The 23,677-nt window shown below is 35.8% G+C and overlaps 1 protein-coding gene across 1 annotated transcript; it reads left to right on the plus strand.

Annotated features, from left to right (window-relative positions):
- Nucleotides 1-402: 402 nt before the first annotated feature.
- LOC129253812 (regulation of nuclear pre-mRNA domain-containing protein 1B-like) lies at nt 403-16,294 on the plus strand. Its single transcript, XM_054892239.2, has 7 exons — nt 403-725; nt 5,354-5,483; nt 6,315-6,427; nt 7,084-7,280; nt 7,656-7,782; nt 12,146-12,321; nt 14,129-16,294. Exons 1-7 carry the CDS (start codon nt 575-577, stop codon nt 14,279-14,281), a joined length of 1,047 nt encoding a protein of 348 aa, XP_054748214.2. The 5' UTR covers nt 403-574; the 3' UTR covers nt 14,282-16,294.
- The last annotated feature ends 7,383 nt before the right edge of the window (nt 16,295-23,677 follow it).

Consider the following 23,677-nt stretch of genomic DNA (forward strand, 5'->3'; position numbering starts at 1 on the left):
AGCCTATGCGTTAGTGTGTGCGGAATGGGAATTAGTTGAGGGCCAACAAATCCTGCTTACCTTTGCTTTCTCTTTGCAGAAGAAATCCAAATATTGGTCCGAAAAGATCCGTAAAAGATGCGGTTCGATGAAAAAATAGCAATTCTGATAAATGAACACCAAAAATTGGAAGGAAATGAAGAGCTCCGCGAGAACCCTTCCTCTTCCGCACGCGTCTACCTCTACCTACGTCTACCTCTAGCTCTCTCGTCAAGTCTATTAAGCTTCTCTCAGACCTTCAGTTAAATTATGTTGCATGTTCATTATGTTTAAATAATGTTCAATGGTGTATTTCTTTTTATATGAAAAATTAAAATGTTCTGTTGCTTTTACTATAAATATGATATATATATTTTTTTTTTTTTTTTGGAGAGAAATAAAACATTGTCATTACTTTAAAAAAATTTAGCATTGCAAGCTAAGTGACATTCTTTTTTTTTTTTCTATTCGAATTTTCGGGGACACCGTTGTGTTTTGTGGCTCGACGCGACCGGCCGTAAACGTCACTGAATAAAGTCAACAATTACAAAGAATAATGAGCTCTTTTACAGAAAAGGCGCTTTCTGATAAGTTAGCTACGCTGACAAATACACAGCAGAGCATCCAGACCATGTCCTTATGGCTGATTCATCATCGGAAGCATGCTAAGAAAATAGTAACTGTCTGGTACACACTGCTCGTGAAAGGTAGGACGAACACACTGACACTGACAGGGGCAGGCTCCCCAGGCTTTTGGTCGGGCAGGTCACGGCCCGGCGCCACGGGTTGGTTGCAAGATCTGCCGACCGACGCGACCCTCAGCGGCGGCGCACGGCGGGACTAGCCTGGGCTGGAGGCTTCTGGGGAGTAAAAGTCATCTACTATACGTAGGCTTACTCCTGCATGAAGCCTGGGCCTGGGGATCATTCCTCTCTGTAGAGGCTAGGATTTCCCACTCTAGGCGACACCCCAATACTTACCCGTGCTAATAAACTGGGACTCCACTCACGCGCATTTGGGCCGCCCTAGCTTAGAACTAAGCTTTGTATTAAGTTTGTTTTACTAAAAAATAAATCTTGTATTGATTCAATAAATGTTACTTAATAAATTAGTACTGTTAAATCGGTACTCACCGGTTCTTTTCTTGAATTTTCTGGCAATTTCCCACGCTTCTGGCTTCAATTCTGCGGCTGTTCCTGTCGCGGTAGACAGCTACATATGCAACTTTATTTATAAATAGAGCGCCCCTTACGATAGTTGTTAAGAACGCGGCCAAATTGTTAGGTTTTTTGCACTGTGTCCAAGGCGTTTTTATTTTGTTTGATTTTTTATTTTTAATAAATATTTTGTTAAATAGCGATTTTTACGTCAAATATTAAATTCATATAACAAAATATTTTTAATTGTAGAAATATATATAATATCATGCAATTATTCATTCTATATATATTTTATAATAAAATTTATAATTGTTGCGGTCTTTAAAAAAGGATAGTCGATTGATCAGGTGATGACCACACGTATCACGTGATCTGAAAATCAGCTTCATACCGCTTTGATCGCACTCGACGGTGACCGGACTGACTGCCAAAAAAAGATCGAAAAATGACTCAAATGTAAGTTTCCCTTTATTTTATTAAATTCAAATTAGGAATAGGAATATATTTAATGGGCAATCTTTTAATAAATGATAAACAAACGAGGACAAAACTCATATTTTGGGAGTAATATCATACTTGGGTGCAGGAAACAGTACGTTTAGAAGTTCTAACCTGTTTTTAACGCATTGTCGCCTATGAGGTCCATACATGTTAATGTTTGGACCTCATTGGTACTAGGAGTGGGATTTCCCACGGTTACAGTAGATCTAAATCACAGAATACAGATTGTATAATTTGTTTTGAGCCCAAACTTAATAAGTTAAGTTAACGTAAATGGGCCAAAACAATATTTCCCACCCGAATTTGATATTTTGGATTAATTTTTTTCTCAATAAATAGTATGAAATTTAAAGAACTCTAACTAGAGCACGAGAGTTCACTTACCCAGTCTGTTATGGTCGCCATCTTGAAGTCTATGTTATCGTACCTCGAGCGAAGTTCGTGCAGGCTCCACTCCACTTCACTACCGCTACACTACGCTTCACCTACCCGAACTTCGAGACCATGAACTCGATCGGATATTCCGAGTGACAAAAGGTGGGATTTTATGGGAAGAAAATACAAAATTCATGCAACATCACGATCTTTAAAATTAAACAAGTGCAACTAATATTCTTACTTTACACAAAGTTTCACTTCTTTTCCATGCTTCTATCAGTCTCAAAATTGATGATTTAGAGCCAACATGAAGTTCCTCACACGTATAAATATTAATGCGCTGCCGACTTCAAAACATCGCATGCGGGAGGTACCGGGTCTGGTCCGAGCTCGGACCCTCGCGCGCATGCGATGTTCTGAAATCGGCAGTGAATTATTACGTGTGAGGAACTTCATGTTGGCTCTAAATCATCAATTTTGAGACTGATAGAAGCATGGAAAAGAAGTGAAACTTTGTGTAAAGTAAGAATATTAGTTTTACTTGTTTTTAAAGATCGTGATGTTGCATGAATTTTGTATTTTCTCCCCATAAAATCCCACCTTTTGTCACTCGAAATATCTGATCGAGTTCATGGTCTCGAAGTTCGGGTAGGTGGAGCGTAGTGTAGAGGTAGTGAAGTGGAGTGGAGCCTGCACGAACTTCGCTCAAGGTAATGTTATCGATACCTAGATTATAGATACCACACGCGTGTATAGCCGCCAACTTAGATTTTAAAAATACTTGCATTGCCATTGGCCGAAAATATTATAAATCGTCAAATACTTGCATCGGTCGATAAATATCATAAACCAATGTTTATGATATTTATCGACCGATGCGGTAATTCGACAGCTAGCTGAGCTAGAGCGGGCGGCCGGTCGGCACAAAGCAATTCCGAAACCAACTGTGTTTTTTGCAAGAGCCGCGTCACACGCGGATAAATATGTCATAACACGTCTGCTACGTTATCGACTGGTGAGAAGATTTCGATCAAATTTCATATTATTCGCCTTGAAATTATTCCTTTAGGGTCTATGGTATCATTCTGAGGGAATTTACATATTTGGAATAATAGTACGGCCATAAATATACTTTTAATCATTTCCTCTTTACAAGTTCTCCAGCTCGCAGATACAACTACAGTTTATTCCATTATGACTTGTTTTGCCACGGACACAGTCCCGAACGAAAACAAGGCATTAAAATTGTCTAAAATCGCTATAAAAAAGAACAATTTTTAACAATGTGGGGATATATTATTGACTATATGTCTTTGAATAATTATTACTTCCTTTCAGTATCGTTCACACAAAAGTAAATATGAAGGCGTACGTGCATAGTACACAAAACGGCACTGCCTTGTTTACTACACCGGGACCGAATACCTCCCAATGACGTCACGGTCAAAGAACACCCGTCTCGGTAGGCATAGCAGGAGCGAACTCAGGGAAAATGGGTAGGGATAAATCGTTCAAATTCACTATTTTGAAAAAAGAAAATGGGGGGTCGAATCACCTCTTAGTGTTTGGGGGGTTGTAAGGTTGCTATTAATGTTAATATCTCAATATTTGGAATCGTCTTCTTAATTCAACTTTAATAATCTTTATTAGCATTATTGTCAAAGACATTGCTCAAAACTTACTAGAAAATTTCTCAAATAGTGAAAAATAAGGCTTAAATGCTCCGTAAATGTGTCTGGAGATGCATATAGCATTTTGGCCCATCCCCATACATGCCATAGGCTATACTATGTGGGCTAGTGGCTGAAAATAGGCATTTTTAAGTCTTTATCATAATGCTGACCTAGATTGTTTGAGCCTCTGTGAGCTGCCATGGAAACATGTCACATTGATAGATAATCAACTTGGCTACCAGAAAATATGAAGATGTTACTACATTTAACTACATTGTGCACTCAAAATATAGAATGAAAATTTGAGGCTAATTCACCCATTGACTTTTTTTACACATGTCTACTGCACAAATCTGGTGCCATTGCCCACCCTATTTTAGAGGGTGAAATCGGAAAGGGGAAAAAATAAATATGCACTTTCCTGGTGAGTTACCTCGTTTAAATATGGATGAAGGACTATCGTGAGACACAGAATCCTGACATCGAGGCACAAACTGGACCCTAAAAAAAAGGAAAAGTTAGACCTCTGTCGCGTTCGGTATCGATCGGCCATTTTGTTTTCAATTTTGACAGACATGACAGAAGGAGAACGAACGAGACAGAACTTTTTGAAAATTCATTAATCACTTTTTAACCCGAAATACCCATTTCCATTCAGTTGCAATTTATTTTTAATTGGTAACTGGGGGAATGCCTTCTGGGGGTCACTTTAGTATTCACCAGAGAGCTCAAAAATTTTATTTTTTGCATATTTTGTGTAGGCCTTCTAACCTCTATTGATGGAAAGTAAAATTGCAAGAAAAAGTCATTCAATAATCTCTATTTGTAATGTAGAAAAAATAATTAAAAGAAATCAATTTACGTAAGAGCCAAGTTATATGATGAATAGTTGTAATGAAAAGTGACAATGTAAAAAAAATCAAGCATTTGTCCACAAGAACAAGAGAAAATAAGCCAAACATTGCCACCCATGGAAGCATTACATGCGTTGCACTCAGAAAATCAGAGGCACCACGCATCCAACACTTCCATGGGATTGTGTGACATTCCGATGCCTAATCACTTTTTTAATGGATTTACACTATTGTATTAAACTTGCCGAACGATATGAAGTCACTTTTCTGCTGTTTTATCCCACTGTTGATTACTCCAAATCCTTTTTCTTGATGTTTACGAGTGCCGCCTTAACTTAAAGCAAGTAAGCAAGTATATCAGAAGTGATATAGAAATTATTCGTCTGAAAAGCTGAAGAGGGCGCGCGATTTATATTCATATCAACGACACTACATGGGAAAGACTTGGCACTCTAACTATTTTATACGCAAATCGATGCAAAGTGTTACGCGAGTCGGCGAAGTGTTCAGTCTTTTCATTGTATGAACTTTGGTATACCATTTGTTGACAAATGAACAATTCGTACTGCTGGTTTTGTTCAAGAGACAAAGAATTTTTCTATCAATCATGGGCTCAACCGACAGTTATCAAAACCACCTTTGTGCCCATCGTCTATTGTCCTTCATAACTAGAAATTCATGAGTATTCAGACTAGATCTGAATGCTGCTTCCATTTTATCTTACTTGCTATGAAATTCATCAGTGTATTGTGTGTTCTTCTTTGAGCAGCAAAGCCTTCTCGAAAACTGGGATTCATCTATCTTGCCAATGATGTAGTCCAAAATGGCAAGAAAAAGGGGCCGGACTTCAACAAGGAGTTTGCAGGCGTGATGCCTACAGCTTTTGGACATGTGTATGAGTGAGTAGTTATTCCTCTTCATCTGTGTGATTCCTGACCTTAAATTTCAATATACATGTATTTCAGTCAAGGCCCACATTTTTATGGGGCACTTTTTTATTGCAGCACAAATGGGGAAAAAAGGTTAAATGCCATATGTTTAAACCATGAACTGTTTTGTAATACTGTTTACAAGGTATACATCATTCATAGTTATGTTAAAGGACAAGTCCACCCCAACAAAAAGTTTATTTGAATAAAAAGAGAAAAATCCAACAAGCATAACAATGAAAATTTCATCAAAATCGGATGTAAAATAAGAAAGTTATGACATTTTAAAGTTTTGCTTAATTTCACAAAACAGTTATATGCACATCCTGTTGGGTATGCAAATGAGGAGACTGATGACGTCATCCACTCACTATTTCTTTTGTATTCTATTATATGAAATAGGGAATATCCTATTTTTCTCCTCCTTGTCAAGTGGAACAAGGATTAATTCCTCCCTGAACATGTGGAATGGGCATTGTTTAATACTATATGATTCAGTCAAGTTGGTCCTTATTGTCAAATCTATAAAAAATGAAATATTGTATAATTCAAACAATAAAAAACAAAATAGTGAGTGAGGGACATCAATAGACTGTCTCATTTGAGTTGTGCATATCACTGTTTTGTGAAAAATAAGCAAAACTTTAGAATGTCATAACTTTCTTATTTGACATCCGATTTTGATGAAATTTTCAGCATTTAGCTAGTTTGATTTTTGTCTATTTATTCAAATCAACATTTTTGTGGGGTGGACTTGACCTTTAAATTTCTTTATCCTTTTTTTCACTCAACGTCATGTAGTACCACTTCAGATGAAAAGACTTATGCAGCTTTACAAAAAGTACTCAAGGTCTGGCAAGACAGAAATGTCTTTGAAAAGGATGTCCTTAAGAAAATAGAACAAGAAAATAATGGTATGTATGGCAGGTCTCCACACCTGAGGGAAAGTTGCAGGCATTATAAATCAATTGTTTATTCCCTGTCAAAAGGGGCGTGTGGGAATCAGCATACAGGTGGCCTGTCATTTGGTTGGTCAGCCTATTGGCACGTATTCAAATCAAAGTACTTTCTCAGTTTTTACCCAATGCTTACAGGACTTGGCTCACACATTGGTCTTGGAGTGAAGAGTTGCAAAACTTACATGTAGGTTTTTTTTTTAATGTGCTGGTACTGTGTTGCCATGGTTATTGTATATTTAAGGGTGTTTTTTCAATTATGAAATAATTTCTCCTTCTCTGAAAACCTGTAAATATGTTTCAAACTTGATCTGGAATGGGAATTCTATTTTGTCATAGAATATTTACACATCAAAACATAAATTCTGTCTTTCCAAAGGTAAATCCTATGAATTCTAACATGAAAATTAAAGAACCAAAATGGAATATCACTGTCCCTACATATTATGTCAAATAAATCAGAAAATGTTGCAAAATCATACCTTCATGGTCACTTTTTTGGATAATGCTTAAACTCATTCTTAGAATGTCGGGCCTACCAAAACTAGCATTTATGTCTCATTAATTTAGATTCTTTAAAATAATTTGCTGATTATTACTCTGTATGATTGTAGAAGGTGAAGAGCTGCCGGAGCCGGATGTAGCAGAGGTTGGTGCTGATACTCCTCCGCAACAAGACGTCGAACAGGAAAGTAAAAGAGAGCAAGAAGACGAGGAGTCTGCTCCTGCTAAGAAACCAAAACTAGAAGACCTTCAACGTATTCTGCATGAAGAAGAAGAGGAATTGCAACAGATAGAAGACATGCCTGATGTAAGTCTTGTAAAAAAGAGACTTTGAATTGTATTACACATTGCATGTGCTGCAGATGATGGTGTTGATGATGATGACTATGTTAATAATACTAATGATAATAGTAATAATAATAATAATTACGGTATTAATAATGATAAAAAAAGTAATTGGAAACATGGCCCTCCTCCCCTCCCCTACTTTGATGTTGGTGATATCCTAAGTACTGCTTTATCAATTTCCTTTATATATTCCAGTAAAGAATTATCCAACATGCTTAAATTAGCTCTTTTGAAATATCATGTTACTATTTCCTATTTATTGCTAATTGTGAGATTTGACATTAAATGTGATGTGAACTTGAATTAATTATTTAATTAACATGTTTCATTATAGCCTGATGAAATGGCCCAAGTCTTGAGAGATCTAGAACACTCTGCTTCCAGTGATGCATCTGTTAGAGAAAAAATAGCCAACCTTCCACCGGAAGTACAAGATGTTAGCATGCTGGAGAAGATAAAAGGTAAAATAAAAACATATTGACCGCAAATAGAGTGATAGAAAGTATCCCAAATTACCCTTGTTCAGACGCAGTGACCTGGACCACCTCATGTATGTTAATAAACTTCAATCTTTTCTGTCAACTCCTCTTGATAGAAAAGATCATTATCCATATCCTTAAAAGGACAAGTCCACCCCAACTTTAACTTGATTTGAATAAAAGGAGAAAAATTCAACAAGCATAACACTTAAAATTTCATCAAAATCGGATATGAAATAAGAAAGTTAGGACATTTTAAAATTTCGCTCAATTTATCAAAATAGTTATACATGTTTGCACATCCTGGTCGGTATGCAAATGAGCAGACTGATGATGTCACCCAGTAACTATTTCTTTTGTATTTTATTGTAAGAAATATGAAAATTTCTCATTTTCTCCTCATTGTCATGTGAAAAAAAAATTCCTCCCCGAACTTGTGGAATTACCATTATTTTTAACAGTTTATGGTTAAGTTAAGTTTGGCGGTCTACTGCGTTCATGAGTTAATTTTTTTAATTATTAAAAGGTAAAGTATATGCTCACATCATTTTTTGTTGGTTCTTATTTTTTTTCCAAGCAAATATACTTTATTGGTTTGATGCCAGCATATTTACAATACATAACCTAGGATACTTTCTGTGTAAACAGAAAGGTACAAGGTATACAGATCATTAAAGAGATAAATGTGGAAATACAAGAGAAATACATAATTTAACGAAAGAACAAAACAGAAAAAGAGTAAAACTGATAAGGGGAGTACATGTACATGCAATTGAAGAGAGACTTTAAGTAAATAGTAATTAATAGGTTATAAAGCCTGGGAAGGGTAAACAGTCACAAGAGGCCAGGTATGTAAAGTTATATTTTAAATAATGGTATAATGAAATCATGTATAACGTAGATAATTTAGGAATAGATGGTGTTAAGAGAATGATAAGTATGGGCTTAATATGTGCCAGGTACCTCAAAATTAACAATTATAGAATTATACTATATATACATAATAGTTGAGATCATTAAACAGAGTAGTATTTCAATGCTAATGGATATTAATTTATAATGTCTGAATACTGTTAAAATGTATATGCATGCTTGTCATGTGAAACAGAATAGCATGGTTTAATTGTAGTATATATATATAACTTATAAAATTTTCCAAAAGCAAAATAAGATTATAAATTACATTTGAGTAGTTAATGAACTCTTTATTATGACATACCATACCCCTTATGGATTATCAGTATTATGGGCAGAGCAGCGCAGGTTTTACCCACGATGGTTCCGCTCTTCCGTTAAATATCGTGTAAGATGTTAGAATGGCTATCTTGGATATGGGTGTAAAATAATTGCGAGGTTTCACTGAACGGCAGACCGACTTAAATAGTGCAGTTATCTGGTATTTGTTGTCCTTAGTTATAAGTCCCCTTGATCCAACCTCAAAGCATATGAGACGGCAAGAAAAACTGTTTTCCTGAATATCTGAAATCAGAGGTGTGTGTTTGTTCCATTCCCGTCTCCTAGCGTTTTCGATATTGGGCTCGAAAGATACAATTAATTCCCCAATTACCATTGATTCCTGTTAGAATCTACAATTACAATATCTGGCCATTCTGTTGTTGTAATTACATCATTAGGTACAGTTCCCCCATTTATTGTGTGACCTGGGATATCAGCATATATCAATAGATCTGCTTTATTAATTTGCTTTAGTGATTGCACAACTGATGAATTAATAATACTATCATGTCTGTAGTAAAACGTTCATGACCCAAGGAGAGTAGTACAGATATTCAGTATGTGAGCAAGAGTTTCATGGTTTCCGCAAAGTTTACATCGGGTATTCATTTTCTTATTCCAAACGTTTGAGATTATCAGCTGTAGGGAGGGCATTTATTGCAGTATGTCTTATAAAGCTTAATACCTTCATTGGTAGATCAAATATGATCGATATCCATGAAAGATCACCCTGTTCCGATTCAATTAACTTCAAAAAGTCACCTTGAAATACTAATGGTTCTACCTTTTGTCGCCGAAATTGAGTTTGTTCTTCAAGCAATGGTTGTTTAATATTCACCTTCATTTTGGACCCACTTTCATCTCGTTGTGTTGAGTTACTTTTAGTAGTATTCTTCGCAATCAGCGGCGTTACAAACATACATTTTCAGGCTCCATTGCGATTCTCGGGACACCTTTGCATCCAGAGCACCTTGTACCTTCGGGTCAGCTCTCGTACGACGCATGAGCCAACACATGGGACTCTTTGTAGACCCTGGAAGGAAGATATAGCCGTAGTCTATCGACTCTGTCGTAGCTATACAAAATTGCTGAAGTTGCTCCTAGGGAAGGTATGTTAAGCCATGATTTTAGCTGTCTTGTAACGACACTGTCCAGATCATCCAGTTGAGTTTTGGTCAGATCATGAGCCGTAAGGACGTATCGCTTTAATGGAAGAGAATATCTGGAGAATACTGCTAACTTATACTCGTTACGAACATGGCTAGTGTTGATGTTGCTAAGTATTGACTTACGTTTCTCTTCAATGAAACGGTAGGCATCTGCAGACTTCATATTGAAAGTTACCAGTGATCTGAGGAATTTCTCAGTTTTCTCATTCACAGTTTGCAGCCAATTACTTTTAACTGCGAAGTTGATTTCTGTAGGTTTACCGCTACAGACAGAGAAACTGCAACACTTTGAAGGCTTTAAAGTCAGGTTCATACTATCTTTCATTGAAGTAATTCATTGATGATTCATTGATAGCTGCATTTGTTGGATGTTATAAGGATGAAGTCAATAAAAACATAAGAAATAGTGAGTGAGGGACATCATCGACTCTCCCATTTGCATATCACTGAGTTGTGCATATAATTGTTTCGTGAAAAATAAGCGAAACTTAAAAATTTCATAACTTTCTTATTTTACTCTGATTTTGATGAAATTTTCAGTGGGGCAGTTCCAAGCAAAAGTGGACATTTTCCAAAAATTTATATTGGCTCTATTTAAATCTGGATCAAATTTTTCTATCAAAACTCATATGGAATTTCATAAAGACAAAAGGGGAACATAAATAGCCACAATTTTTTTTTCTTACGCATCTCCTTATAGGAGAATCCAAACCATACAAGAAATTCTACACATGGGACTACATGTATTGTTTTTTACTTAATTTCAATTTAACAGAAAACTATTGCTTGTTTTGTAAAATTTTCTTTTGGATAATCTGAAGGTCATCATTTTACATCATATCAAACAAAAATTTTAAAATATAAGTTCATTTTACGTTGCCCATGAGTGGATATTTCTGATGTCACTCCGTAACCGGGTATTGGTTTACATTTTAAGTCGTAATTAATGAAATAATACACAAATTTTTTAATGTAATGCAGCATATTAAAGCTAGAACAACATAGAATCCAATCAATAAATCAAAATTATGATAGCAATTGAAAATTCACATAGTTTGAGCAATATGTTTTCTCCTCAAATATGCATGTCCATTTTGTGTCACTTCGTAACCATGTTTATGAATATTCATATCTCATTAATAATAATAAAATAACTATTCAAATATGGGTGATATCTTTGTTTGAATGCAAAAAAAATTGTTTCTGAATGTCACTCCGTAACCGTGGAACTGCCCAGTGTCATTCTTGTATGATTTTTCTCTATCGATTCATATCAACAATTTTCTGGTATGTACTTGACCTTTAAATTGTGTGGCCGGGGTATTGCAAATTGACTGTGAATGGTGCCAAACTACTTGGTGCATTGGTTCTGCAAACCGCTCAGTCAAAAAAAGCAGCTACTTTGTAATACAAAGTCCGTAATACTGCTTTTAGTAACTTGCTGGTCCGGACCAGGCCCAGGCTATTTTGGTGCTGCTTTTATCAGCACCAGGCCCGCTCCAGACTGGGTGATCGTAGAAGTAGCGCGGTTCTGCTATAGTTACTGGACGCAAATTTAATTGTGTGGTGCAGACTACTTTAGCGCGAGCCTGGTGCGGACCAGAAAAATCGAGTTACATTAGATCCCATCATAATAGAATCTACAGGGAAGGAAGTATAAAGAAATAAATATTGGAAAATTTTCATCATTCATTGGACAGGCAATCCAGATATTTTCTCAATGAATTAAGTGCTGTTAAAAAGCAGATTATTATTTATATGGACCAAGCTCCTTCAGCACATTATGTGGCATTGTTGCTTAATTTATAAATACTCTGTATTAGTTAAATTATTTTAATTGCTGTTTGTCCAGCTTTTTTTATTTGAGTATTCAGAATTATAATGATAGTTTTTACTATCAATATGAATTAATTTGATCCTTTTTCTCTTGGACATTACAGACAAAGATGATGCAGAGAGGCTATCGTCAGTGGTCAATGAAGCTGTATCGATGTTATCAGATTATAACAGCAGGCTATCCTCTGAGATGACCCAACGTGAAGAACTGATGAAAATGCTTACATCGTATAAGATAGGGCAGCAACATCATCTCAGGACATCTCTCAAGAAACTAGAGGTAAATGAATATTATGTTCATTTGTGGTCTAAGGTGCTAGACTAGACAGCTGGGTGTTAAGGCGTGCACCTGTAGGCCAAGTTACATGTGGAAGTTACAAATTGATGCAGAGGTTCAAGCCCTGGTCACATCTTTTGGATGGTGACGTGAATTGTCGAATCGAGACATAAATAATCATGTCTTATTAATTCAAGTCTGTAAAAAACTTGATTGCACAAACACACACAAGAGTCAGGGGTTCAAAATCTAGACATGGCACTTAATGTCATTGAGCAAGGCATCACTCTTCAACATCTTTTAAATGGCAATGTAAAACTTTTGTCACAGACTTTTGTGACTGAAGCCCGAGTTCCTATTTTTCATCATATATTTGGCTATTGTAAACATTTTTTTCTGTACAAAAAAGGGCCCACTTAAGTTAATTTTCTACGTTTAAAAAGCATAGATCCTAAATAACAGCTCTGCATACTGTACTTTCCTGTACATTCGTAATGAAATAGACAATAAGATGTGTAATAAGTCTGGCTTGGATGGTACCAGAGCATGGGTACAGGTTAAAATAACAAGTTTCTACACATACATGAGGCAAGCTACAACTTAGTTCTTTAATGTCCTGATTTCTTTTTAGGAAACTCTTTATGAAAATGATTTTTACAAATTCTTGAAAATCAAGTCAGGATTCAAAGTTGTATGTTATTGATCTCTTCATTGCTTATGTGCTATTAGATATTAGGGGGCACACAGAAATGCTACAGTTACTCCAACACAACTGATTCCTTACCAATGTATGTCATTGGTAATAACGTAATAGATTTGTCGTACTGAGTTGGTTTTGCCGGTGTGGCTGTTGCATAACTCAACAACGCATGCTATCCAACTCTGCTTACACTATACAGAGCTGCCAACTTAAGAAAAAGTAATATTTTTATGATTTTCATGTCAAATTACGCCATTACGCTTTTGAGGTAGAATGTCGGTAGGTCAGTATTTACATATCTAATACACACATAGTAATACATTGTGAAGTGGGAAATTTACTTGCCCGACTAGGCAAGCTAGTGCTTCACAAGAGCTATGTAGCACCCTTTGATAAATATTCCCGACAACCATCCTGTAGGGTTGGCAAACTTAGCATATTTATATAATACCGCATGGCAAAAATCAAAGTTCTCTTTTTATCTCAGAATTATGACTTTTGAGCTTCTGGATTACTATTTTTACTTTGAAAGATTGGCAGCTCTGCACTATATTGCTTGGCAGTATTAAGTTACAGTGCGCCATCTTGTGTCCAACAGCCTGTACTGAATAGGCTGATGATGCCATGGGCTACAATCACAATGTATTCCTTTCAATATTGTAACAAATTTTTGTTGAATAAGATTGAAGCTTGTATAAGGATAATCCTGGAAAGAATCACAGATATTGCATAAGATAACTTTCAGACTAAGATTTTTTAACAAATATATATATATATATATTTGTGTGTGTGTGTGTGTGTAGAATGTTGGGGGGGGGGGGAGTTGTGTGTGTACACAAGAGGAGAATTCAGTCATAGGCCTAAGAGCACATGACATTATCCTGCATATATAAATAAATCATTGTTATATTATATGACTGCAGTGTTTCAATATTAACAGAATTTCTATGCAAATGTATAGATTCTAGGATACATGCTGTTTTTAAATCATAAAAGAATACAGAAAAAAGTAAACGGACATAAAATCCTCAACTTTTTAACATAAAGATTGATATTTACTGTAATCAGTTGTAATAATATTATCACTGTCTTTTTTATGATTTCCTGCAGGAATATAAAGATCGTCTAACGCGAGTAACGACTGTGAGAAAGGAACTGAAATCGCACATCCAGAATCTTCCAGATCTATCTCTGTTACCAGACGTAACTGGAGGACTGGCCCCACTACCTTCAGCTGGGGATCTTTTCTCAATCGATTTGTGAACACACTGTCCTGCATGAGAACAATTTATATGTGAACACTCTCAGGTTGAGATTTCTACTCTGTTGACGTAAGCTGTAGATCCCTGCTAAATTAATATGTGAACGCAAAAACTTGCTGAAGAACAGTCATCATCTTTGTGTGGACACAGTACCTTCAGCTCTAGATCGCTTAATTATTGTGTGAACATAATTATTTGTGAACGTGTCACATTCATATGGACGTACGTTCAGTTGGAAGTCCTTCAGTTTGATGTCTTTTCTTGAATGATACCTGATTACACTACTTTCAGTGGGAGATTTATTCCCAGTTGATGTGTAAATTGCATCATGTTCTTTAAGACATCATATTTGACAATGAAAAGTGTGGTCTTTACGATGGGATCACACTCACTATAATGGCTTCACGTTGGTATACCCTTTATTGTTGCAATACTTTATTTCTTAAAAGTTAGTGACATGCAAATTACCATCATGCTGAATCGAACAGAAGACAAAATTCACTTTTTCACACTGCAATATTAGTGCTTCAAAGTGCAAGAAAGTAAACTGTATCTGTGGCAACTTGCCAAATATTGAACATCAATTCACACCCAAATGGAATGTGATCCTTAGACAAACTAGGCAATGTGAAATCTAAGATTCTGTTGGTTGTGTTGTGAATTTTCATTTTGCAGTTTATAAAAAACATACAAAAAAATTTGCAAATTAGAGGCAAAAGGTCAAAGTTTACAAGGTCATGGATTGATTAGTGATCCCAGAAAATATCTTTTTACAGTTAATGATTTAAAACTGAAGCAATTTGAGGCAATTGAAAAAGTGAAGATGTATATCTGGAAAGATGGAGGAATGAGATTAAATGATTTAGTATTTTGTTTCCATGCAACAATTGAACATACAGCATATAACATGTCATAGTATCATAACAGTCATTGCAAGAGAAGGGAATGGTTGAAAGCATGATGGCTTGACAAAGGACAACCCTCAAGAAAAGACTAAAAGATCATGAGATAGTGGATTGAAATGTGGGAGGACAGGGGTGAAAAGTCACTCTTCATAAAAATCTTGACATAGAAATATATGTTTCTGTTATAATCTGACAAAGAAAGAAGTAGTATAAATCACCCTAAACTTAAATATATTTATCGTATGAAAATGGTTTTCATGAATTCACATCCTTTATGTACTAGGATCACTGATAAATTAATATTTTGCAGAACTTCAGACATAACAAGGTACCATTTTTAGTTAATGATAATAATAGACAGTTCTTGTATAGTGCATAACACATTATGAATAACGTCTCTATGCGATTCCAAAGGATTTGGATATTATTACCCCAGCTGTAGCTCAAGCAGCCTTCCGGCACTCAGTGCATTTCAAGGAATAAATTCCTGCCAGGTACCCATTCACCTCATCTGGGTTGAGTGCAGCACAATGTGGATAAACTTCTTGCTGAAGGAAACTATGCCATGGCTGTGATTTGAACCCATGACCCTCTGTTTCAAAGTCCAGAGACTAATCCACTGGGCCACAATGCTCCACAACATGTTTATCAACATGCAGAAGTGTTGTGCATCAGGGGCTGACCCTAATACTAATACTAATATCTTTAACCTTGTCACCAAAGTGGTGGGGAATATTCTTGTTGCTTATTTGTCACAACTTTTGTATTTTTCTTTGTAATATTAATGCCATATAAAATAAATAAAGAGTTAAGACACTGGACTGTCCTTTAGAGTATGTAACTCTATTTGCCATTCATTTTTAACTGTGAATTTGATATGTAAGTATTTAAAGGAGGCAGTATTAACCCGTTTGGGACTGAGCCTGCATATATTCAGATTAAGGTCTATGGAACATGCTTATTACAGTATAACCAAGTCAGTCAGCAACAGGTTAAATGCCAAGTCGAACCCCAATTGGTTGATTTCTATAAAAAAGAGAAATCTTCTTAACCAAGTTAAATTGAAGTATCGCAGTAATCAAAACCTATCAAACTGGATGGGAAATTTTTTTTTTAAATCATGGCAGTTTTAATTTTTGATTTATTTTAAAGGAATACAAGGATTAATTCCATGTACACAATCTGCAAATAAGGACAGGGATACAATAGTGTGTCAGACAATCGCTGTTTGTTTGGAAATATTGATTATTTCATTTCTTTTATTTATGTAAAGCCTGGTCTGGTTCTACAAGTTAAGTCTTCACTATGATTATTTGTGATTGAAAAGAGAGCTTCTTGACAATGTTTGAATTAAAGATCATATGAATGTTTAAATTTATGAATATCAAAATACATGTATTTGATATTTCATGTCATAGAATGCAAAATAAATAATGTTTTGTTTTTATTCCAGTAGCTTCCTCTCTTGCATACATTTTGTATATCTCTGTTTCAAAAGAAGCGTAAATTTAAATTGTTACAAACTTTTTCACTTACCTGGTACACTTGATTTTGGTAATTTCTTTGTTATGATTTTTTTTATATATTTCTCTATTTATTCAAACTGAGTATCAACCAAAGAAAAAAAAAGATAAAATAGCAACTAGATGGTGATTGTGATTATGATAATGGTTGAAATGGATGATGGTAGCCAACATGATTGTGGTGGTATGGTAGTGGTGCTACTGGTTAGGGGGCACTACAGAGGAGGAGCATCCCACACCAAGTATGCGAATACAGATTTTAATTGACACTTAAAAAAATTTGCCACGTCTAGAGTGAAGACTAGATTCCAAATTCTCTGTCTGTGGTAGAGCAGCAACAGATCATGAGTGAATCTAGTCTCCTACTTCAGACCTTGCATTGTACACTATGTGAAAATATAAGGTCTGTGTGTCAGACTAACGCACTCCCCTATATGATTTTCCAAGTATTGGACAAAGAAAAGAAAAAAAGAGATGAGAAAGAAGAGTATTAAATGAAATAGGTTTTGAGGAGCGTATCTCTATATCATGCTCCAAACCTCTCCTATTTAAAAGGTAGTAATGAGCGAGGATGTACAGTGGGGCACCCCTTACATTTTTACAATAGTGGGGAAAAAAGAAGAGGAAAATGAAGTGGAAGAAAAAAAAAGATCTTGGAGAAGAATACCTCTGTAATCTAATTGTGGAAAAAAAATTAGTTGGTCTTACCCCTCCCCTTCCCCCCCCCCCAATCAAAATACCAAGGTGCTGCCTCTGCATGTCATCATAAAAGAAATGGAAGTTTTGTGTATATATTTAATGTTCTTGTATACTATCTGATGATGCAGTGTTTGCATACTTTTGATCCAATATGCATTGTAGGTCACGTATTCATGATTATCATTAGTAAATGTAATGAAAGGGTGGAAGCGCCAACGTGATATGTAATCATTAAATCACCGTTTCAACCGACCTATATTTCTTGTAATTGTAGATGGCGCTTTGGGGTTGACAGGAATGTGAACGGCTTTTTAAAGCCCCCCCCCCCACAAAAGACAGAGGGGGGAATAAGAAAAAAAATAAGGGAAAAGAAACTAACCAATGGGCAGGACAAGAGTAAGAAATAAAGAAAATAGATACAAACAAAATGGAAGAATTGGAAACTAAAATAATATGGAAGATAATGCTACACCCTATGTCTTACAGCGACAAATCCGGGATTCACCGGTAGGGGGGACACTTTTTTTTCACAAATATCGGACAATAAAAAAAGGGTTTGCACTCCAATCACACCTTTCCCCTTGACGCCTATGGGTAGCATGATTTTAGACACGCCGTCTTTAAAAAAGTACATCACATTATTCCCCATGGAGAGGGGGTCAGGTCCCCGCCCCTGGATTCGCTACCTGCCTGCTATTCAGTGTTGATTATTAACAGCTCCCGTTTGCAAAGCAGGTCATGGAACTCGAATGACCCAGCATGTTCCTTGCTTTATATTTATCTATATATTTTTTTTTTCAAATGAATATTATGAATACACAGTTCTTATTTTGAGTGAACCCGCGCTGTTTGATATCCTGAATCATGGTAAACATATACATTTTACTAATCGATCCATGTTTGTGTTCCAATATTTACTAAAGGGAACATGAAAATAATGAGTATATTATTGTTGGCTTATCACGTAAACTGAAGAGTTTGTATGGTGATTTAGTAGTTGATCCTCTTTCCTCCATTTCTCTTTTCTCGTTCTTACCCCCCCCCCCCCCCCCTCCCTCCAAGTCGGTAAAGCAACATTTTGCTCTTACGCCATTATTCCTCCGCTAATATCTCTTGATAATGAAAGGTGGGAGTTAGGTCTACGAGAAGGTGTTCGGTTTAGAATTACGTGAAAATTTAGGAATGAGGTTTAGGTGAGGTTTGAAGCTTGGGTTTATGTCTCTTTTGACGTTTGCATTTTCAGTAGGAGCAATTATCGCAGGAACAAACGTCATGGAACCCCCTTATACTCCTTTGATTCTAGGCTTATGTGAGAAATAGGGAGAGGGAGGGGGCCGGATGTTTCACTGTTTCCACTACTGAGTAGTCCTGTTTCACAGAAAAATAAATCATCCACGAACCCTACTGTGTAACGAAATTATAGGTTTGTCGTAGCTGCATGGCTATTGACTTAAATTGATTATATTTGCATGAAGGGCAGAAGTAAACAAAAACGAACCCTGACCGAACTTAATCACAATGCTTATCTCCATTAACATACAAGATGCAATAAAAATATAAAACTGCATTGAATAGGATACAGTAAGATGTAGTATTCACAATTGTATTTATATAATCGGGATATAGCCCTGTGAGTGGTGATAGGTTTGCCGCGTAATATTCAAAGTTACTCATAAAGTTGGCGAATATTTTTTTTTTTCAAATACTTTTCATCAATTACTATTACATCACCTAAATATTACTCAATTTACAGCTGTAAAGTTGTGAATACAGTAATTTACTAGTGTGTTCATCGGTTTTCATCTCGTAAAGCAAGAATTTCATTCACTGTTTTATAAATGATGGACATAAAATTACTACCTTTCAAAACAAACACGACTAGACGAAAATGTCTATTGATAAAAGATACATATTCTGGTCTTTTATGTCACCTTTTCGCCCCACCCTGCTAGAATAGAGAATAGTCGCATGTTTTGGTAGAATATTATATAATATCGCTTGCCCCTCATTTTTACACGTCTGACATCCTTTTAATATTTATGATTCGACTTTTGAGAGTAGAATAATTTGTTTTTATGTTTGTTTTATGCGGTTTATAGTTAGCCTTCATTTTTACGAGAATGGTTCTAAATTGAAATCCTAGAATAAAAGGACAAACATGTGCATTAACCCCCTCCCGAATTCATTTTTAAGAAATCGAATAATCAAGGGAAAGGTGTAATACATCAGTTTTTTGTCTCACCTGCATGGCAAAGTGAGACTATAGGGCCGCTTTTCTGGTGAATTATCGGATGGTCTAATACCACATGGTCTACTTATCAGTTCGTCCAACTTCACATAGTCTAAACTCATTTCGTCTACAACCAGTTCGTCTAATATCCAATTCGTCTAATTCCCACTTGGTCTAATATCCAATTCGTCTAATTTCCATTTGGGCTAATAACCAGTTGGGCTAATTTCCACTTGGTCTAATATCCAATTCGTCTAATTCCCACTTGGTCTAATATCCAATTGGTCTAATGAGCAGTTGGGCTAAAATCATTTAGTCTAATTTCCAGTTGGTCTAACACCACTTGGTCTAATTTCCACTTTGGCTAATTTCCACTTGGTCTAATTATCACTTTGTCTAATTGACACATGGTCTAATGACCGTTTGGTCTAATTTCCACTTGGTCTAATTTCCATTTAGTCTAATTTCCACTTGGTCTAATATCCAATTGGTCTAATGACCACTTGGTCTAATAGCCAAATGGTCTAATGACCACTTGGTCTAATGACCAGTTGGGCTAAACGTCACTTGGTCTAATTTTCATTTGGTCTAATTCACACTTGGTCTAATGTCCATTTATTCTAATATAGCATCATTCATTATTATTTATTTTATCTAGAATTAGCAAATATGGTACGTAATGGATAAATATGCATCAGTTAATACATATTGCCAGGATACGGAGGGGTAGAGCTGGTGGGCGCAAAACCTCACCGTGAAGGACTATCGATGACAAGATATAGTCGCTCATCAAATTAATTATTCTAATAAAATAATTCTCATAATTAGGCCTGTATATCGATTATGAGATGATGATAAAAATTATATCATACTCATAATCATTACATCACCGCATGCTACAGAGTCGGGGACCTTGTAGCTTATAATGGTCGAATGGCGGGGTTTCATCGGAATAAAATTATGATGAAGGATCGAACGAAAATATAATGTAATTGTGTGGATACGTATCTGGTAAACATGTTTATGCCTCTTTTAAATCATTGTTATGCACCATTACGGACGAAACTTGAATTGATGGCCTATAGTTATGCAGTTTGGGGGATTCCAAAACTTACAAAGCCATTAGATCATGCAATTTTGTTATGAATATTTGTTTAGTTATTTCAATAGTTAGTTTGGAGGCAAATAACAGACCAGTTAGATATAGTTTGATAACACTATAGGGCACTTACTATACAGGTTTATTGGGTTAGCTGCGACAACATCACTGCGACCATCTTGGTAGCAGCCACATCATTCTGACGTGTAATAACATATAGTATACATGTAGTCTACGCTTGCAGACCTTTATCAGTTATCACCACAGTAGTCATTCATGTTATATATCTTGTCATTCTGTTTTTGGTTCTACTTCTTCGCCTCTTCTTTAAAATGGATTGGCAAGGTTCCCACCCCATCAGGGAAATCAAGGAAATCATGGATTTTTTAAAACGTTTTTCCAGTCAGGGATTGCCTCAAATCCGGGGGAAATGCCTCAAATGAGGGCAAAATCAGGGAATTTTGATCGGCCCAAAGGTCGAAAGCATGATAGTCAGTGAGACTCTGTTTTATTTTGTTGTATATTAAAACAACATTCATTGAATGACATGTTATGGTGGTTTTTTTTTAGTGTAGCCTCTGCTACTACAATACAAGTATAGGCCTATACTGGTACATTATACATGCATAACTAAAATAATGATAATACATGTAATTCACTGCAACAAGTTAGAAAACATGAGAAACTGGGAATGGGTTTAAATAATTATCAAGGAATATTTTAACTTCATCAGAGAAAAATAAGGGATTTTTTTTTCTTGAAAAGTTGGGAACCATGATTGGGTTAAGCCAGCGTTAACTATCTACAGTAGATCGTATACATAGAGGTGGATAACTACAAATCATATTTTTTCACCCTCTATATAAGCGTTATTTTACAGAAAAATAGCAAATTTGATTGTTTTACACCAAAACCTTCAAAAATCCCCTGAAACAGACAAAAAATCCCCAAAGTTTGTTTAATCCCCATATATTTTTTTTCGTCCCCACAGGCTTTTGAAAATCCCCATATTTTCAAAATTCAGTTGGTGACGAAATATACGTCACTCTAACTGTACTCCAATATCGAGGGGCGCGCGTGTGAAGATTCGAAGCCAGCGCGCGGAAAGTAACTTTAAAAATTTCACCAGAAAATTGGAAACAAGTCACCATGCAGACTTTACAAATTAGACCAAATGGCATGTAGACGAAATAAATGTTAGACTATCTGGAAATTAGACCAAGTGGAAATTAGCCGAAGTGGAAATTAGACCAAGTGGAAATTAGCCGAAATGGAAATTAGACCAACTGCACATTAGACCAACTGCACATTAGACCAAATGAATAATGGACCAAGTGAGGATTAGACCAACTGGTATTTGACCAACTAGTATTAGACCAAGTGACAATAAAATACATTAGACAAAATGGCAATTAGACCAAACGAAAATTAGACCAAGTGACGATTAGCCCAACTGGGCATTAGACCAAGTGGCTATTAGACCAAGTGGCCATTAGACCAAGCGGATATTAGACCAAGTGGTCATTAACTAATTGGCTATTAGACCAAGTGGTCATTAGACCAAAAGAGAATTGGACTAAGTGGGTTTAGCTCGAATGCTGTTAGACCAAGTGATAATAGACCATCCGTCAGTAAACCGCTTTTCTGACGGCGCTGGCGGCGGTTAAGTTAACTTAAAAAAAATTAACCGAATGTTAAGTTTTTGAAATGACAGCATAACTTAGAAAGTATACGGACCTAGTTCATAAAACTTGGACATAAGATTAATCCAGTATTACTAAATATGCAGCCAGAGTTTCAGGTCACATGTTATAAGTCAAAGGTCATTTAAGGTCAACGAACTTTGGCCATCTGGGGGTACTTGCTGAATTACCATCATAACTCTGAAATTGTATTGGTCTAGTTCATAAAACTTGGACATAAGAGTAATCAAGTATCCCTGAACATCCTTTGCGAGTTTCAGGTCACATGACCAAGGTCAAAGGTCATTAAGGTCAATGAACTTTGGCCATGTTGGAGGTAATTATTAAATTGCTGTCATAACTTTCATAAGTTTATGGATATAGTTTATGAATTGTGGACATAGGGGGAATCAAGTATCACTGACAAGTCTTTAATAGGTCACATGATCAAGTTCAAATGTCATTTAAGGTCAATGAACGTAGTATTGAATCATTATGTGACATTTTTGTGAATAATTATTTTAAAGTAGTTTTCAAAGTCAGCACTGCTGCTATATTGAATCGCGTAATGCATGCAGGTGAGACTGCCAAATGTGCCCCACTTGTTTATTCTGGCGAGATATGTTTTTTTTTAAGTTTATTACCACGAGATAAGTCATTTTGACAATATGAATTGATGCTATTTCGACAGCGTTTTATCTGGTATTGAAGACAATTAATGAGAATAAAATTCTGAGAATTATATTTAATTATGGATTTGCAGATTTGAAATAAAAATCCAACTCCAAAAGCCTATTTTAATACATCAAAAGCTTGATTGAAATTAATCTCACCGTACGGATTGATCTCAATCCAGTGCTTCCTCAACCTAAAACTGAAATTCCCTTTTTTGAGCTTCAAAATATCCTTAGATTTCCTTGAATTGAACTTTTGACGGGTGATGAGACATAGCGTGTGAGGCAAAATTTTAAATGGCTGCGAGCGAGCGAGCGAAGCGAGCAAGCAAAAATTATTACCTTTTCGTTACAAAATTAATTTTGTTATAGATTTTAATATAATATTTCAGTCAGGATCGTTCCCGCCACTTGACCCCCAGAAATTTTGAAAACTGAATAAATATATGTACATTTATAGTAAATGCTGTCATAAGCATCCTATTCAAGCTGTAAAAAATGCCCAGGCAAAACTGCATTTTCTCACCCATTCACATAAGGTTACATAATCATAATTTCTTTTTTCTCCCCTTAATCTTGGTGGTG

This window comes from Lytechinus pictus, chromosome 2 (assembly GCF_037042905.1).
Source record: "Lytechinus pictus isolate F3 Inbred chromosome 2, Lp3.0, whole genome shotgun sequence".
NCBI lineage: Eukaryota > Metazoa > Echinodermata > Echinoidea > Temnopleuroida > Toxopneustidae > Lytechinus > Lytechinus pictus.